This window comes from Miniopterus schreibersii (genome assembly GCF_964146895.1).
Source record: "Miniopterus schreibersii genome assembly, chromosome: 3".
In the NCBI taxonomy this organism is placed as follows: Eukaryota; Metazoa; Chordata; class Mammalia; order Chiroptera; family Miniopteridae; genus Miniopterus; species Miniopterus schreibersii.
This window is the reverse complement of record NC_138103.1, coordinates 9,471,516-9,490,434: the sequence shown is the minus strand read 5'-3', so window position 1 is coordinate 9,490,434 and position 18,919 is coordinate 9,471,516. Positions and strand designations below refer to the sequence as shown.

At 53.9% G+C, this 18,919-nt stretch overlaps 2 protein-coding genes across 3 annotated transcripts in view; one reads left to right on the top strand and one right to left on the bottom strand.

Moving 5' to 3' along the window:
* MSLN (mesothelin) overlaps nt 1-13,855 on the bottom strand; it is a 35,320-nt gene extending 21,465 nt beyond the window's left edge. The window contains exon 1 of the mRNA XM_081131155.1: nt 13,806-13,855. The gene's annotated coding sequence lies outside the window, so the exon portion shown is untranslated. The remainder of the gene's footprint in view (nt 1-13,805) is intronic.
* CIAO3 (cytosolic iron-sulfur assembly component 3) lies at nt 9,061-18,041 on the top strand. Of its 2 annotated transcripts, none has more exons than XM_081131154.1 (11): nt 9,061-9,187; nt 10,384-10,479; nt 12,637-12,780; nt 13,100-13,232; nt 13,813-13,947; nt 14,257-14,375; nt 14,586-14,715; nt 15,422-15,494; nt 15,934-16,071; nt 16,587-16,744; nt 16,863-18,041. In XM_081131154.1, exons 1-11 carry the CDS (start codon nt 9,113-9,115, stop codon nt 17,099-17,101), a joined length of 1,440 nt encoding a protein of 479 aa, XP_080987280.1. In that variant the 5' UTR covers nt 9,061-9,112; the 3' UTR covers nt 17,102-18,041. The 2 variants fall into 2 exon arrangements, with proteins under 2 accessions (XP_080987280.1, XP_080987279.1); XM_081131153.1 differs by lacking the exon at nt 9,061-9,187 and adding an exon at nt 9,208-9,526.
* Nucleotides 18,042-18,919: the final 878 nt, after the last annotated feature.

Here is an 18,919-nt window from a genome sequence, read left to right as displayed (position 1 = left end):
GTGAATGTGCTTATGCCACTGAATTACACACTTAAAAATGATTAAAATGAAAAAAAAATTATTAAAATGGTAAATTTTATTTTATGTGCATTTTGCCACAATAAAACATAGTAGCATTTCTTTATGTCAGCAGTAATAACAAATTTAATAGAAAACATGTCATTTCTAATAACAATGAAATCCACCGAGTCGTAGAAATCAACCTAATAATGCAGAATATCTTTATGTGGAATAACCTGGAGTGATAATGAAGACAGTGCTCCTAAAATTATTCTATAAATCCAATTCAATCCCAATAAAAGTTCTAAGAGGATTTTTTTTTTTTAGGAACACAACAAATTCATTCAAAAAATAAAGAGAACAAACATCTATGATCTAAAAAGAAGTAGCAAGCTCCCAGATATTAAGACAAAGGGGCAGACCAGAGATTTCAGGCAAAAAATACCCATGTGCATATGTATGCATGGGGACCTCATACATGAGGATGGTTCCACAAAACAATGACAGGGGATGGAGGGAGGGACAGATCTGTGGGGGGAGATGGTGCTTAAAAATATGACTCATTATGTCAAGAAAAATAAAGCAGACCCCTAGCTGACATCATGTATGGGTTGGATACCAAATGCATTAAAGGCCTACATATGATAGAGGAAACTTTATGGATAGAAAAAGACATGATAGGATGCAGAAAGATGCCAACCTAGAAACGACGCTGCACAGTGTGGGTAAACTTGACTTCATCAGAATTTAAGGTTTCTACTCAACAGACAAATTGGCATCTAACAGGGAGAAGAGATTTCATCACCCCAAAGTGCTCATGGCTTGGTAAGTGAGAAAATAAACCACAAATCGACATGAAGAACAGGAAACCGATGGAGAGGGGGCCAAGGAGACAAGCAGGAACTCTCATAAGAAGACTGAACAACTAGTGGTTTGTGAAGACAGGCTCAGCCTTTGAAGTAACCACAGAAATTCAGATTCAAACAAGGAGATTCACAAAATTAGAAAGGTGAATAATAGCAGGTGTTGACCGTGTGGAGAGATCAAACAATAGATTTTTTTTTTTTTAATAAGCAAAAGTAAATGATAATCATTAGAGAAGGGGTGGGATTTTGGACTGTGAAAAGAAGACAGTTGCCCTGGTCCAACCCTCTACCCCGGCAACTTTGCAACCCCGAGGGGCTTCCTTCAGGCCTTGGCTTAGCATGTTGCAGGATGCGCTCAGGTGCGCGACTGGCTCCTTGGGCGCCTTTCATCCCTCGCCCAGGACGCCTATGTCCTTGCTCCATCAGGGGCTGGCTACAAGCACCTGCCCCCAAGCTACTGTTGGCCTTTGCACTCTGAGTGAACAAAACAACTTTGAGGCGGTTTATTTTGCACTTTTTAAACCTTTTTTCTTTTATTTTCACATAGCTAAATCTGTTCCTCATCAGGATACCGCCAGTCACATCTAAGTCCGGCTTCATTGGTCTGATTGCTGGTGCGGACACGTTTAACTCTAATGTTAATCCCCATGAGGCCAAGGGTAACCAGCCAGCTCCCCTGGCGGGACCGTGCTCTCAGAGGGCAGGAGCAGTGCCAGAAGCTCAGTAGATTGGCTCCTACTATGATTTCTCAAAAATCCTGTCCCCCAATGTGGGCAAAATAGAAAACGAGACCAGAGTCCACTGGCCTGGAGCCTGAAGCAGACCTATCATTGGGTCTCTGCTCCAAATTGCCTCTTCCAGGAAGCCTTCCTTGGTTAACCCAGTCTTCCCAACTCTGGGAGGTCAGCCCTTTTCCCCTCCTCCCAGGGGGCTGCACCATTATCCTGGAGGCCGTGTTCTACTGCCTTATGTCAGATTCCACCCCATCATGGCCACCACTGACCTGAGGGGCTGGTTCTGAAGGCCACCGACCCTCTTCCTGGGCTCTGTGATCCCCTGCTCACTAATTGCTCCCAGTTGGAGACCATGTGCATCCCCCTGACAGGTGCGGGGCTCTGGGCAGAGCTGGGACTGCTTCATCCAAGGTGGGGACACAGGCCAGGTCCCAGGGTGGGGGTTGTGGGCCAGGACCCCAGGTGGACACAGGCTGGGCAGAAGCAGCCACCCAGCCTGAGTGCCTGCCTGCCTGCTCCCACTGCTGCCCAAGCCCTGGGCTGTGAGGCCCAGTGGAGCCTGTGAGAGTTGCCATTGAATCCCTGGTGCTGGCGTGGCCTCTGGGCTCCTAGACCCTCACCCAAACATCCCCCACCATGATTGTCCTGTATGCAGCTTCCAATGCCTTCTCAAAGGAACAGAGGAGGCTCATGCACAGCTGGATCCAGAGCCCAGGCTACCCCCAATATGGTGTGGCAGTGTCTGGGAGGGAGCACAACCCAGGTCTCTGGCTGGCCCTGCTGGCCCTGCTGACCCTGACCCAGCTGGCCACACTGGCTGTGCACGGCTGGCCCAGGAGGGGCTGCCCACCCAGACATTCCTCATTGCCCTGGCCAGCTTCTTAGACATGATGATGCATCTGAGTGGCTGTCCTGAGTTGTTGGGTACAGGGAGGGAGGGCTGTCATTTGCCCAGCTGACCCCTCTTCCACAGGCCCAGCTCCCAGTGCTGCCCCAGCTGCCTCCTGCTGGACCTCTCCCTTACACCCGGAGCCCTGCCTCCCAGACAGTGTAGCCAGGACATCAAGCTCCAGTTCCAGGCTTGCATACAGTCCTTCCTGCTGACCCAGATCCCAGGGGACATCTCCTGTGACACCTTCTATCAGTTGTAGGAGTGGGGAGGTAGCAACTGTGGTGCTGGGTCTGGGAAGGACTGCACAATGACCTCACCCACATGCCCCAACCCCAGAGTGAGGGGCTGCAGACACTTCCTGACCTACAAGGCACCCAGGAGTGAGAGCAGCTGAGTACGGCCACCCTAGTCCTCTGACCCACCACCACCACAGTCTGGAATCCTGGGACAGTCACTGGGGGCAGCAGATGGGCAGAGCTCAAGGGCAGTCCTGTATGGTATCAGAAGTCAGGCTTGGACCCCGAAGGCTCTTCTCCAGGGCCCAGAATTGGGGGGCTGCCTCCCCCCACATATCTGAACCACTTTGGGCTGAGAAGGGCCCCCCAAGGACCTTCACTCACCATGTCCATGTGCTCAGTGACACAAACTCCTTGCTGTAGCTAGATGAGCACCTGGGAAACAGTGTCTTCACCAACCAGCCATCTGCTGCACTGGAACCTGAGGCTCAGTGGTGTGAGCCAAGGGAGGGGATAGCTAAGGGAGCGGATGGTTAGGGGAGAGGAAACTGGATGGGGGTAGGTGCCTTGGAGAGGGACAGGTAGCTCATGGACTGCTGGGAGGACAAACACCAGATGTCAGGGCTGGGGTATGGCCAAGCTGAGGGGGCAGTGCCTGCCCCAGGCCCAGGTCTTGGATAGATTCATGCCAGCCCAGCTGGCCGCCTTCCCCATAGCCTCAGGGAGCTATACATGGTCAGGTCCTAGACTAGCTCTCCATGGAGCTCCCCTGGTGGACCTCAGGGTTAGCCCCTGGCCTCGGCATAGCAGGTCTCTTGGGTGATCTGAGGCCACTCTGGCCAGGGCACCTGCGGTGGCTCACCCAACCCCTCCCACCCTGCCCCCAGGCTTGGCCTGTACCCCACCTGACACTGCCAACCCCATGTGGTAGTCCTTCTTAAGCCCCCTTGATGCCTATGAAAACCTTATTTAGCTCCAGGGCAGCTTCAGAAAGTGCCTGACCAGGCCTTGGCCAGGGCTGGCCCTGGTGGTCATTGGAGGGTGACTTTGCTTCCCCAGTGTCCTCTGGCTCCTGGCATGCTCCCACCTCTGAGAGAATGCATGCCATATATACTCACAAACACACCTTCCTCACTGCCCTGACCACCACCCCCTGCAGTGCCGAGGTCCCCAGAGGAGGTCAGGACTGGAGCACAGGGGCTGATCCAGGAGGTGTGTGAGGACTGCCCAGGGCAGGAGGTTGCGCCAGGTCGCCAGCTCCATACCCTCCACGGAAGGGAAACAGAGACCAGAGATGGAGAGAGAGGAAGGACTTCAGCAAGTCTGGGGCTGGAGCAGTGGGAGGACCCCACCCCGGGCACACAGAGAGGCTTCCTATCCCCCTGCCCATACCAAGGCATCTGGCTCCATCTTCTAGAGTTCCCAGAACCCCCAGCATGAGAAAGACCTCCTCTTCAGCAGGGTTCAGGGGGTCCCTAGCCTACTCCTAGCTGCTGCGGCTGAACTCTGTGAGTTGGGGGGCAGCCCCAAAAGAGACTGTCAAGGGTAGAGAGGAAACCTAGGGTTGGGTCCCCTGGGGAGGGCCCACGATCTCACAAGCTGGGAGCTTCCAAAGCGGAGCCACTGGGGGCCAAATGCACAATTTCCAGGGTGACCCTCTCACTGGCAGCAGGCCAGGCATGACCTTCACAAACCAGTAAAAATATCACACAGAGAAAACCAGCCAGGCTGCCAGTGACCTAGAGGCTCCCAGGTTCCTGGGCCTATGCTGAGGCCCTGGAGCTAGGGGGTGCCATGGGGATCTCCCCTCACCCAGCCACCCCATGCTTCTGTCACAAGGCACATGCTTCCTCAGACGCCCAAATGGTCCCCTTGATGACCTGAGGGGCTGAGTACAAAGTGTGAGTGGAGAGGTACCTCAGGGACCACTGGCAAGCCAGCCTTGATGTTCTAACACGGTGGGCTGGCGGAAATGCCCCAAAACAGTTAACCTGCTGCCACTTACCCCAGACAGGCAGGTTGAGCAAGTCCCCTGGAGAGAGTCACCCTGCATAAGCCTGCTGATCTGTAACTGAGGCTCAGCCCCAACCAGCTTTGCACCTGTTCCCCCAAGAAAGCAGACCAGGGGGCCCATGGACAGAGGGTGGAACTGCTGTGCCCCAGACCCTCCTGGCATTCTCCCTCCAGCACATGGTCAGGCAAAGAAGGAGGCTTCTGCTCTCAGCCTGCCCACTGGTACTGCTTGGTCCCCTGTCCCCACTGACCACAGAGTTGTGGTCTCTGTGTCCCCTGCTTGCCCAAGGGGCCAGGGCAGGGCCAACCTCACATGCCTGTGGACAAGTGTGCAGAGCACCTGTTCTCCCAAAGCTCTTGAACATCCCCAGCACACAGTGAGGCCCTCTCCATGACCTGCTCTTTCTGCTGCTCCCTGCAGCACTGCCTGGGTAGGAGCAGAGGGAGGATCACTGACGGGCCGGGCCACCGGAGCTCTCTCTGACCCTCCTCCTCTCCCAACTCCTGGCCCAGGGCGAGCCTCCTCATTAGCTACTAATTGCGCTCTGTGCCAGACCTCCCAGGGCTGTTACCGGATCACACCTGTTGACAAGATGTGGCAGCCCCGGTGGGAAGGTGCCACGTGTTGATTATGGCTCTAATAATGTGCTCATTGCCCTCAGTAATTCCCCAAGTAAAACACTATTTCTGGGATGCTGATCTTGCTTGTAAAACCAGGGGGCGAGGGGGGGGGGGGTGGCTCAGGCTCAGGGCGAAATCATCCAGAAGACCTGAGGGTGAGATCCCCTTGTTGTAAGGAGATCCCTAGCTGACCATCCACACTGACAAACTAAATAGTCCCTGGTTTATAAAAAGCCTGGGGGTGGGTTTGGGAGGTGAGAATCACTAGTTGGGTAGGAGGCGGGACCTGTACTCAAAGAGTTGCCTGAGCCAGGCCCCTGGGAAACCTGTCCTCTGTTCCACACAACTGTGTCCACACAGGCAGGGGCTCATGGATCCAGCCCCCTCCCCACTCCTCCCACCTGGCAGTTCCTGGGCCCCCAAACTTAATATGGGCAGTTCTCAGTAGCTGATCCCACAGTGCTGGGGGCAGCAGAAAGCAGCTCTCGCCCCCATGGTCCCTGGCCACTCCTTCCCAATCTGTGCCTGACGGGGGCCTCTTGGTGGGTCCTGTGGGCCTCACCCTGGATGCACAATCCAACAGTTCCACCATGCAGAGCAAATCCCACTTCTGTTCAATTTCTTTGGGGGCCTTGACCCCACAACACAGTAACATCGGAAAATGCAATACATATTCTGAAATCCCAAGTTAGGAAAAATTTACATTTATTTTGGAAAATACAAAATACCTTTTACTTGTCCCCACACAGGCTAGCTGCCCCAGAAAGACACCTGCTAGCCCAACCTCAGCTCTGCAGCACAGCCCGTGGGGTTCGCGTAGGCATGGCCTGGACTGAGGCCCCTCCACTCCATCAAGTCCCCTGAGGGCCAGCCCAGTCCATGTGGGAGGTGGGCTACAACCTGGTGAGATGCATCCCATTATGTAGCTGTCCTCCAGCCCCTGAGGATCCCATAAACATCTAGATATGTGGCTGTGGTGGGCTGAATGGGAGCCCCTCAAATGATGTCCAACCAGAACCTATGAATGGGACCTTATTTGGAAAAAAAGTTTTTGCAGCTGTAATTAAGCTAAGAATCTCTAGATGAGGTCATTTTGGATTAGACTGGGCGCTAAACCCAATAACAAATGTCCTTATAAAAGATGGGAGAAGACACACAGGAGCTGTATGACCATGAAGTCAGAGACAAGAGTGATACTGTGCCAAGCCCAGGACCACCTTGGAGGCCCCAGAAGCTGGACACGACAAATGATCCTTCCCTGGATCCTTTAGAGGGGGCACAAATCTGCCCACACCATGATTTCAGACTTCTGGCCTCCAGAACTGAGAGAATTAATTTCTGTTGTTTTAACATACACACACACACACACACAGTTTGTGGTCCTTTGTTACAGCAGTTCCAGGACACTAGCACAGGGCCAATCCCTTAGAGGGTGAAGCTAACAACAACCCACAGGAGAGGACAGGCAGCTCTATGCACTTGGTGGAAACCACACATGCTCCTACCCAATGGCCGGCTGGTTGACTTTGGGCAAACCTGTGGGCAAGTCCAGAGCAGAAGCCGACCTCTGCACCTGTTCCAGCTCAGGTAAATGGGTGCCCACACACAGTCAAGGCCCCACAGCAGCTGCACAGGCCAGCCTGCCGACCCGGCCACAGGAGCCGTGGCCCTCCACGGATCCTCAGCTGGCCCTTGAGTACACCCCCACCACACATGCAAACTCTAGTATTGCACATGGGAAGCGCACGGTAAATACTCGTTAATGATGATGATGAAACAATTGACAAAATATGAGAGCAGGCACACCAGAGGTGAGGCATAATATTAGGACTAGAGCCTGAGGATCTCTAGGGACCCAGTCACATAGGCACTCCTACAGGGACGGCTGGACCAATAGTTCGAGCCTGGGCAGATCAAGATATACTTTCTGCCTGGCCTCTTGAGGCCACCTTGGGGTAGCTAAGTTGAGCGGAGGCTTCTAGCCCCCTCATTTTTTAAAATCCTCACCCAGGTATATGTTTTATCGATTTTTAGAGAGAGAGGAAGGGAGAGGGAGAGAGAAAGAAAAACATCTATGTGTGCAAGAAACATCGATCGACTGTCTTCTGTATGTGTCTGGACCAATGATCGAACCCAAAACAGGTATGTGCCCTGACCAGGAAATGAACCGGCAACCTTTTTGGCACACAGGACGACACTCCAACCAACTGAGCCACCTGGCCAGGGCTAGCCCCCTCAATTTTAAACTAGTTTTACTGATATATCAGTTCACATATTATACAATTTGCCCATAAAGATTGAGACCTATCCTGCATATCTACATGTCAAACTCCTCCCCTCCAGCGTTGGGGAAACTATCCTCCCCACCCCCAGATGGAGACAATCCTTTGCCCCCTGGCCAAAGCTAAGCCCCCTCCACTATAAATCCTCTCCATCACACCAGCATAAGTGATCTTCATTCTGCCCCTAAACCCAACGGCTGTTACCGTCACAGATTTTTTGCAGACTGCCCTAGTCTGTTTGGCTCAGTGGCTAGAGTGCCAGCCTGCAGACTGAAGGGTCCCAGGTTCAATTCTGGCTAAGGACACATATCTCAGTTGCAGGCTTGATCCCCAGGGCCAGGGCGCATGTAGGAGGCAACCAACCGATGTTTCTCTCTCTCTTCTCTCCCTTCCACTCTCTCTGAAAAGCAATGGAAAAAAATATCCTCAGGTGAGGGTCAAAAAAGAAAAAAAAATTTATTTTGCAGACCTACTCTGGGGCATTTCAGTGAAACTAAGTTTACCTTGTGCCCCGCTAGTTATAATAATTAGTGGGATTGTTCAGATTTCAGACATCACATCTCAGACCTTGCTCAGATATAGCCAGTACAGGGGACAAGTGTGGCCTAGAAACCTACCTGGGGCAGCTGCTGGGAAATGTCCTGTCCTGGGAGCCAAAAGGAGTGCGGCAGGGCTTGAAGAGGTCGCACCGGCAGGTGGTCTCGGGTCCCTGGACTATGAAGTAAACCCACAGGCCGGTGCAGGAGTCACCAGGGAGTGTAGAAGTCAGGGCAAGAACCCCAAGAAGAGCAGGCGCTCAAGCCCGGCCGGCCCCTCAGAAATTTGAGACGACCACCGGTGCTCTGGCCTGAGCCTGTCGGGGCACCTACAGGGCGGGGCCGCGGAGCCCAGCCACGGGCCAGACTCGACCCCTGCAGTTTTCTGAAAAGCTCTAACAGAAAGTGGCAATTAAATGTACAACTGCACTTCTCACGTTTCATAAGTGGTTCAAGAATTGAGTCCGACAGCAGCAGTCCTGTTTCGGGCTGTAAACTCTTACAGGGAAACGCAGTTTTCTCAGGCTGGTCTCCAAAATTAACAGAAGAGGGCGTGGAGGCCTCCAAAGGAGCTCCGGGGCCCCCTCCCCAAACCCAGGGCTCCGAGCCGGTCCCTTCCGTTTTCTTCAGTAACTGGCGCCCTCGTGTGCCAGGCGCCCTCCTCAGTTCTTGGGCGGCAGTGAAACGCGAGAGCGGGCGCACCGGAGGCGAGGCTGGACCGAGAAGAGCCGCGCGAGCCCGCGGCGAGGGAGGGCGGCAAGGTGCGGGGTGGGGAGCTGCTCCCCCGCGGGACTGGGTCCGCCAGCAGGGGGCGCGCGCGCCGCAGGCTGCCGGCCGCCGAGCCAGGCTGCGCGCGCCGCGCGCCGCGCTTTCCGGCAGCGTGGCGGAAACACCCCGTCGTTTCGCGCCGTTTGGCGACCCAGGGCGGTAGTATGGCTGTCATGGCGTCGCCCTTCAGCGGGGCGCTGCAGCTGACGGACCTGGATGACTTCATAGGGCCGTCTCAGGTGGGTGGGCCTGGGTGGGGGGCGGCGGCGGCGGCGGCGGGCGGGCGGCAGGGCGGTAGCCCACTCCAGTCTCAGTTTCTCCCCCTGAGAAATGGGTTCAGGACCAGGGACCCCCGGCCCGCGCCCCGGGGTCTGCGCTCAGGCCACCTTCCTACCTACTGGGAAACCGAAGCCAGGGAGGGCGGTGACCCCACCGAGTAACTGTGCTCTAGGACAAGTCCGCGGGCTTGGTGTCGGGGACTCGCCGTCCCGCACAGTCTAATGAGACAAGTAGGAGCCAGTTATGTTGCCCTGAGGGCGATCGGGTTAGGGGAGCACGGTGCCCCCCTTCACAGACAGGTGGGTATACGGAAGGCGGAGGGTGCCAAGCAGTTGCTGCGAGAGTCAGCCAGCTGGGGAGTGGCGGGCTCAGGAATGGGGTTGGGAAGACCCTGCCAAGCTTCCCTGAGCCAGTTTCCTCTGTGTAAACAGACGAGACATCCCACCCCTGTTGCCAGAGCAGGGGAGCTGGTCCGCTGGAATCTCGCACGTGACTGCCCAGTAAATGTCAGGGTATATGGTCACTGGAGTTTCCCTCCTGGAGGACAGAGCTTGCCTCTAAAGGAAACAGGCAACCACACTTGAAAGGGGGTGTCGCAGGTGTCTGGTGCACCTGCCTATCAACTACCACAAGCTGTGCAGGCCCATGGCTGGGAGGGCCATAGTTGAGTCCCAGGAGGAGGGGAACGGGAACACCTCTGGGCAGGGATGAGCTGGGACAGGCCTGCTGGGTCTTTATGGGCTGGTCATATTTAGGAAGGCCATGGCCCAAAAGGTTCCTATGATGAGGCAGACAGGAAGGTGAGGAGAAAAGTGAACTTTTTTCTGGGGCATTAGGCAGGGAGGTGATGTCCAGACAGAGCATTCCTGCCAATTCCTAGGCTTCCTCTCAGTAGCCAATGTAACTGGCCCCTGGCTCTCTGGGGGGGTGGACACGTGGCCTCTTTACACTGAGAAAGGTAAAGGTCAGAGTTGGCGGTGTCTGCTGACAGGTTAGCATGCAGGCCCAGTTGGAACCAGCCTTCATTGACTGTGACCTGCAGAGTGACCCTCAGTGCCAGCAGGGCAAACATGTGCCCAGTACATGAGCAGCCCACCCCTCTTCTTCAGGAGCCTCTGCTCACTCAGGCGTGGTTTGGGGTCTCTTCCTGGTATAGGAATGCATCAAGCCCATGAAGGTAGAAAAGAGGCTGGGAAGTGGCGTGGCCAAGATCCACATTGAAGATGACGGGAGTTACTTCCAAGTCGGTCAGGTAGGTTCTAGCTCAGATGATCTGAAACTCATTTCACCATTCCACCCAGTCACCAGTGCAGTGACCATGAGACCTTTCACATCTGCCAGTCCTTTTTCATGGTTCAAATTCACTGACTGTCAGGCAGCCTGAAAGAACAGGCATGGGAGGGGCCAGGGACAGAGAAGCTGAACATAAGCTTGATTTGTTCTGCAGAGGAGGCTCTTTTTGCAGAGATGGTAGTTCCTGTCTTCTCCTCTCTCCATCTCTGTCTCTGTCTTCTAATTCCATAAGATTTTCCTAATTTAGATCCCTTGTTCTTAGTAAATACCTACTTCCTGTATAATTACCCTGACAAAATCCTGATCTAATGGTGTTAAAATTCACCCCACCACCCTGTCCGGTGTTGCTCAGCAATTAGAGCATCGGCCTGCACACTGAAGGGTTGCGGGTTCAATTCCTGGTCAAGAGCACATACCTGGGTCACAGGTTGGATCCCTGGCCCCAGTCCTGGTGCATGAGGGAGGCAACCAATCGATGTGTCTCCCTCACATCGATGTTTCTTTCTCTCTCTCAATCTCTCTCCCTCCCTTCCTTCCTTCCTTCCTTCCTTCCTTCCTTCCTTTCTCCCTCCCTCCCTCCCTCCCTCCCTCCCTCCCTCCCTCCCTCCCTCCCTCCTTCCTTTCCACTCTGTCTAAAAAAAATCAATGGAAAAAATATCCTCGGGTGAGGATTAACAACAACAAAAATTTCACCATGGCTCTCTGCCATTTGGACTCTCAAGCATATCTGTGCCATCCCATGGACGGTAGGCACCAGAAGCACCTGGCCCAGGAACCCCTTCTGAGCCTGGGGAGGAGCCCCAGGATGACTCCTGGTGGGGATGGACAGTGGATCAAGCCTTTACAGGGAAAAAACTGGCTATTCATTTGGTGCAGGAGGGTGAACACATCAGAGTTCCTACCCAAACCTGGGGGACTGAGTCCTTTTTAGGGAAAAGATATCTCAGGAGGGGTCCCATGAATGAAGGTGAGGGTGCCTTCTGTGCGGAGCAGCAGTGCTTGATATGGAGGGAAGTTAGGAACCTCATCTGCCTCCTGGTTGATACAGTAGTGCATCCCAGGCCTTTAGGCTGATCTGCTCTAAAAATACGTGTTGAGCTCAAATTGTGGCATTGTGCAGAGCACAGGCCTAGTGAGCTTAACTGGGGAGCTCCACTCTCCTCAGCCCTCTGGTCACATTCTCAGCCTCTGTGGCTCACCTGGCCTTGGTTCACACCATTCCTGCTTTTGTAGGAGTGAAGGGGCGCAGCTAGGATCATCTGCATCTAAGAAAAGTCACTGAGTTTCAGCCTGGAGGCTCGACTCAAACACCAAGTTCTGTGTCTGCTTGGGAAAGTCTGACTTGCTGCTGTCCAATGTGTCTCTCCTCGACTCTGGGTGCTGGCGCTGGGCGGGTATAGCCCACAGACACAGGCTCCACCGTCTCCTCCCTCTGCCTTCTGTTCTTTCTTCCTCCTCTCCCTGGCCTTTCTCTTCCCCTTTCAGAGCCTGGCCTTTGGCATTTTCCTGGGTCCTCACGGTCCCATGAGTGCAGCTTGGGGACCAGTGACCCCTCCGGGACCTCTGTGGAGAGTCGCAAGCCTCCAGCTGAGTTTGTACCAAAGTCAGAATTTGATGGTGCTATTTAAATCTAGAATGTGTAAAAGTACTCCTGTAATAAATAACTTTAAGAAATTTAGTGGCTCTTATATGCATAAGCTATGGACACAGACATTGGTATGGGGAAGGCCTGGGGGTGGGGTGAATGAGGGGTGGAGGGGGTCGATGGGGAAAAAAGGGGACATCTGTAATACTTTCAACAATAAAGATAATTTTTTTTTAATTACTTGAAAAAATAAGAAATCCAGAATATCCAAAGTCAGAATAAAGGCTTATGATAAATCAATCATTGCTTTCATTTGTACCCTAACCGGAATCCTGTTTAAAAAAGAACAGATTTTTATCCTCAGACTAATTCTAAAAACAAAAATTTAGTGGCTCATAAAGCCAGCCAACTACCATGTTGGCTGTCAGTGTTGTGAACAAGAAAATCAGTTTCCCGTAGGTCTAGTTATCCTCAGAGCTCTGTTTCCTCTTGGAGAGGGGCCCTTTATTTACCAGGTTCCCGTGTTTCCAGGACGGAGAGACACGGAAGCTGGAGAAGGCCAAAATCTCACTGGATGACTGTCTGGCATGCAGCGGCTGTGTCACCTCAGCAGAGACTGTGCTCATCACTCAACAGAGCCATGAGGAGCTGCGGAAGATTCTAGATGCCAATAAGGTAAGTGGTGGGCAGTCTTCGAGACTGCTCTAACCCAGCTTCAGCCCCAGCATCCTTCATTCATGTTGTCAAGGGCAGCTCCTCTCCTGGTGCTATTTGTCCTGCATCTCCAGTGACTCCTGCATTTTTAAGTCTAGCCATTGGGATCTCAGAGAATTACTTGTCAGTGTTTTGACAGTGAAGTGTCAGGCCCTAAACTTTGGATTCTATGAACATAAAAATGATGTGCCCTGATGGAGCTAGGACCACTCTTGCCAGCTCTGGCCCACTGGGAATCAGTAAAATTCACAAAGTGAGTGGTGTGTCCTTTGCTTTGCAGACAGCAGCGCCTGGTCAGCAGAAGCTGGTTGTCATTTCTGTCTCACCGCAATCCAGTGCATCGCTGGCTGCAAGATTTCAGTTGAATCCTACAGACACCGCCAAGAAGTTAACTGCATTCTTTAAAAAACTAGGTAGGTGGAGAACCTTGAGTGAGCAGCACAGTTTGAAACACATAGGCATTGGGGGTGGGGGGGCTCTTCACGCCTCCAAATCACTGAACTTAGAACATGTCAGAAACTCTATTGTGAGTTTGACTTCAACTTGAAGTTTTTGCTTGGAAGCAGTGCCATTTAAGACAAAGCCATCTGAATCCTGACTTTGCACTCTCCCAGGTCTGAAATTCACCCACTCTTTATATTGTTTCTGAATTACTACTTATCAAGGCACATTTCCCAGGTCCGTGCTGGGTCTGGCTCAGATCTAATGGCTAACCTCTCTTTGTATGCTGGGAGCAGGGAGGATGTGAGGTGAGACCAGTGCAGACCAATGTCCTAGGCAGATGCTAAGTGCAGATGAAGGAAGCCAGTTGTCACACACAGGCTTCCCAAGTATCAGCACAGACTGTCCACAGCACCAGTGTGTCCTGTGACACTAGAACTGTGTGCTTCCTGTGGCCACTGTGGAAGATAGACCCCTGCTCCTGGTGACATGGTCGGCAGCACCTCACACCTTGGCCATCTCTCATGGGGCTTGGGGGTACTCACCTTCCAGGGGCACACTATGTGTTTGATACCGCCTTCTCGAGGAACTTCAGTCTCCTGGAGAGTCAGCGAGAGTTTGTGCGGCGATTCCGGGAACAGGCCAACTCCAAACAGGCCTTGCCAGTGCTGACTTCTGCATGCCCAGGTATGCTCACACTGCTGACACCAGATCAGATGGACGTGGGTAGTGGGAATGCTGGATGGGGAGGCGAGAGGGTTCTGTCAGCCCAGAACGACCTCTTTGGCAGAAGGAGCTGCTCTGCTGTGAGAGTCACGTGTAGTCACTTCAGTTCCCCCAAGACAGTAATCACGTGGATACTAGAAATAGAGTGGGGAAGTTCTTTAATGGGATGGGACTCTTTGTATAAGTTGGTCCACCCCCAGAATGTCATGTCACAGCCAGCGGTGAGAGGTGACTTATGAGCCACCCCCATTTGTTCCATGTTGGCCTCAGGCTGGATCTGCTATGCTGAGAAGACCCATGGGAGCGCCATCATCCCCTACATCAGCACGGCCAGGTCCCCACAGCAGGTCATGGGCTCCCTGGTTAAGGACTTCTTTGCCCAGCAGCAGGTAACAAGGACATTCCAACCTTGAATGACTGTGTCATTGTCTTGAAAGATGAGCCAAGGCTTGCAGTGTCCAGGGACCCATTCACAGACTCATGGTCACTCCGTGGCTGTTTTAGCCCACACCTACCATGTCACCCTGTTTCACCCTAACAGGATCCCTTTACTAGTGGGCTCAGGCAGTAACTCCACATTTCCACATCTCTCCATGCAGCATGTGACCCCTGACAAGATCTACCACGTGACAGTGATGCCTTGCTATGACAAAAAACTGGAAGCATCCAGACCTGACTTTTTTAGCCAGGAACACCAGACCCGAGATGTGGATTGTGTCGTCACGACAGGTGTGGGTCCTGCCACCCTAAGCCCTTGTACCTCTGGCTGTGGTTCCCTAAGCCCAGGGCACAGGCTGGCATTGCCTGGATCCTGCCCACAGGCTCTGGCTGGAGCTGCCATCCCCTGTGCAGAGCACCTCAGGGCCTAGCATGAGGCAAGGGCTCTCCCTCAGAGCCTGGTTGGTATTTACACTGTCTTATCTCAGAGACCTGAAGTATCTCCCAGCACCACCAGTGTTTGCTCTAAAATAATCTGTACGAGAAGATGGGTGGAGAGTTTTGTGTCAGCCTTTTAGCTCACACTGGTTATCCCATTTCTGAGTGGAGCAGCCTCACAGGGTCTCTGAATGCTTAAAAAAAACAGAAAATAAATGCTGGAGAACTCGGTCAGGGGAGGGTCTCATGCATAAGCACGTGCCCAGATGTGACGGGCACACTACTGTGGGCGCACTTGGGGACAGGCATTCTGAGCCCCACCAAGTTGCTGTGAAGGTGGATGCAGTCCCAAGGCAGAGCTCTTGAGAGTCTTCAGAAGTGGAGTCTCCTTCACCCCTGTGGCCAGGTTTGTCCTCCACCCACAAGCTAGGGGTGGACATCCAGGCCTCAGGTGACAAATTACAGGTTGCTAGGGATACAGATAACTTGAGTGTTCTTTGAAGTTCTCTGTTCCTACTGAAGTCCCAGCTGACGAGCACTGTCTGTGGTTCCACGATAGGAGAAGTTTTCAAGTTGCTGGAAGAAGAAGGGGTGTCACTATCAGAAGTGGAGCCAGCCCCCTTGGACAGTGTGTAAGTCACTACCTGCCGCGGTGGGAGGAATGAATGCACACTGGTGTCGGGGCAGTTTCAACATTGGGGGTCACAGGTGTTCTGGCAGGCAGCAGAAGCACGTGGTGATAGGCAGTGTCCCCTCTCCCTACCTCTTCCTGCAATGGCTTCCTTCTGGTTGGTTCCATGCCTGCCCTATGGTCTGTCTTGGTGTCCACAGAGCTGGCTGTCATCAGAAATGACCCCAACTTTATACAGGTCTGAGCTCACCAGATACAGGTGACTCAGTGGAGGAGAACAGTCTTCTCCTACCTCCTGGCACACCAACAAAGCCCCCAGGGGCCCATAACTCATTCTCACTTAGAAAGCAAAGCCCCTCAACCATGAAAGACAGAGGTCACCTGGAAGCCGCAGGAGATAGCAGCCCTGCTGCCACCTGAGGCCTTACTCTCCTCCCTAGGTACAGCAGCGTGTCTGCCCATGAGCCCACCAGCCATCGAGGCGGGGGCTCAGGAGGCTACCTGGAGCATGTGTTCCGGCATGCAGCCCAAGAGCTCTTTGGAATCCATGTGGATGAGGTCACATACAGACCCCTGAGGTCAGTGGGAAGGGCTGCAGTTGGCAGCCTCGGCCCTGGGTCCCCTTGCTGAGGTGGGCTTGGTGGAAGACAGTGAGCTGGGTTTGGTGCAGATCCTGAGTCACTGGACAGGAGCTGGTCCTCCTCTGGCTCGCCTGAGTGGGCCAGAACTCTCCAGCCCTTGTCTTCCTATTATAGAGGTCAGTGTCCCCTGCCCACACTACAGCAGTCCAGAGACCCGAGAGGCTAGTGGTGCCAGGGTGGTGTGCCTAGCAGAGGCTGTCCCATTGGGACATCCCATCCCACAAAAGGAGGGTGGGGCTTTGTATCTGACCTCACCACGCCACACAGCCATCCTTGGGAAGTGGGGTTTCCATTCTGCAGATCAGGAAACAGGCTAGGGTGGGGTCACCTGCTGACTCATGGAATTAAGCCTTCTGCCCTCCCTCTCTATCACTGTCCTCCACTGGGAGCTGGTGAGGTTGGCATCCGCGTCTGTGTGGGTGGGGATGAGCATGGTGGTCTCTGCTCCCCAGGAACAAGGATTTCCAGGAGGTGACGCTGGAGAGTGAGGGCCGTGTCCTGCTACACTTTGCTGCAGCCTATGGCTTCCGTAACATCCAGAACCTGGTGCAGAAGCTCAAGCGAGGGCGCTGTCCGTACCATTATGTGGAGGTCATGGCCTGTCCCGCAGGTATTTGCAGCGGGCCCACTCTGCACAGATGGTGCAGGGGCTCCTTGTGGGGCCCTGACCCCTGGTGTGTGAACACCCTCCCCATGACCATGCCCTCATCCATCCTATTCTGCCACAGGTTGCTTGAATGGCGGAGGCCAGCTCAAGGCCCCTGAGATGCCTGGCAAGGAGCTTCTCCAGCATGTTGAGAGGCTGTACAGCATGGTCAGGACGGAGGCACCAGAGGATGTGCCTGGGGTCCAGGAGCTGTATGAGCACTGGCTGCATGGTGAGGGCTCGGAGCGTGCTGACTGCCTATTGCACACAAGCTACCACGCAGTGGAGAAGGCCAGCTCTGGCCTCAGCATCAGGTGGTAGAAGGGCTCACCATAGCCAGTGCCAGGACCTCAGGACCCCAGGGCTTGCCCCCAAAATGCTGGGTGGCTGCGAGGATATGCTGGAACCCACATAGAGATGGAATTCAGGACCCACAGCCAGTAAAGGTGACTTCCAGCCTGCACTCACCTGGACTCCCCAGTGCAGGCCAGAGTTTCCATAGAGTACTGGAACCTCTCCACAGGCCCATGTCTACAGGCAGTGCCCTTGCACTTCCTGGTTGTGGTGACCCAAGTGTGTGAAGGTTTCAGCCAGTCTCATGAAGAGCTTAAGGCAGAGCAAAAGTGGGGGGTTCTCCCCCATTTCTAGAGTTACTCCTGAAGCTGAGGTAGGGATGGGCTGGACCTGCTGGGCTGGTTAAGCTTACAGCCCAGTATGGTGAACTCTCTTGCACATGGCAGCAAAGAACACTGGCAGGAAAACGGCACCCACCCATGTCATCCCATGCTGGGGAAGCGGTGCCCACTCCACCTGGTGGTTCCAGCTGGAACCAGGTGTTTATTTTGACAAAGGTGTGGCCTACAAGGGCCTAGGGACCTATGTTCTCCACCGCTAGATCCCCATTTACAGGGTGGAGGAAGGGAGGGAGAGAACACATTGGGCTCTACCTATTAGGCCTGTCCCTACTGAGCTCCACCTGTAATAAAGGGACTTCCCTCTGGAAACAGCTTCTAAGAGCTTCTGCCAACATTGAAAAAAGGCTTTTCAAAGTTTTGAAGTTCAGCCCGGCCGGGTGTGGCTCAGCGGTTGAGCGTCAACCTAGGATCCAAGCGATCAGGGTTCGATTCCCGGTCAGGGCACATGCCCGGGGAGATCCCCAGTTGGGGGCGTGCAGGAGGCAGCCGATCAATGACTCATCATTGATGTTTCTGTCTCTCTCCCTCTCCTTTCCTCTCTCTGAAATCAATAAAGATATATTTTAAAAAAAAAAAGTTTTAAAGTTCAAAAGCCCTGTGCGTTCAAAAGCCCTGTGCACCCTGCTAGACTGTTTTCCAAACATTCAGGTCTCAGGGCTCAAGTGCGCCACAGAGAGGGGCCCACGTGTCCAGCATCAGGAAGTACCAGAGTGCCCACTCTCCATGGCTGGGCAGCCAGTTGGGTGGGGCTGGGACTTGCTTCTTAACTCCATAGCAGATCCATGGAGATTCACTTTGGTTAAGGTGTGCTCAAGAGCCCCCCACTGCAGCACCAGGAGGGCCTGGGACTGACTGCAATGGCTCAGCCACCCACCTGCTCAGTTCTCCCACTTCCTGCAGAGCACACCCAGGACCACCTTCCCAGCCAATTTGCTCACAGACTCCTCTCTGCGCCATAGGAGCTCAAAGGGGGACTGCTGGGCAGGTGCTGGCAGAAGACACTTAAGGAGCAGCTTCTCCTCAGTGCCAGTCAGCCCAATAACAACCATTCCCTGGACACCTCCCTCCATGTCCAAATGCCTACCAGGGAGACCCCAAGAAAAGTGGGCTGGCCCTGGGTTCTAGTCCTCCCACCCTCCGGCCCTCACATGGACATTGCAGGGCTCCACAAACTTGAGGTTGTCCAGCGTGTGCTCAATGGCCACAGAACACCTCCTGGAGAAAGGCGCTTGAGGCGCACAACACTACCACAGGCATATATGGGGGAGGCACGCACCCTGGCTGGCCTGGCCAGGCCCCCTCCCCAGATCCAAGCACCTCCTGTGCAACTCTCACCACACCCAGCCTGCCCTGTCCTGGCTGGCAAGCATTCCATACCCCTGGAACAAGGTATGTGCACAGCCTGTGGGTTGTGCAAGGAGGATGGGCCCCCAAAGGAGGGGAA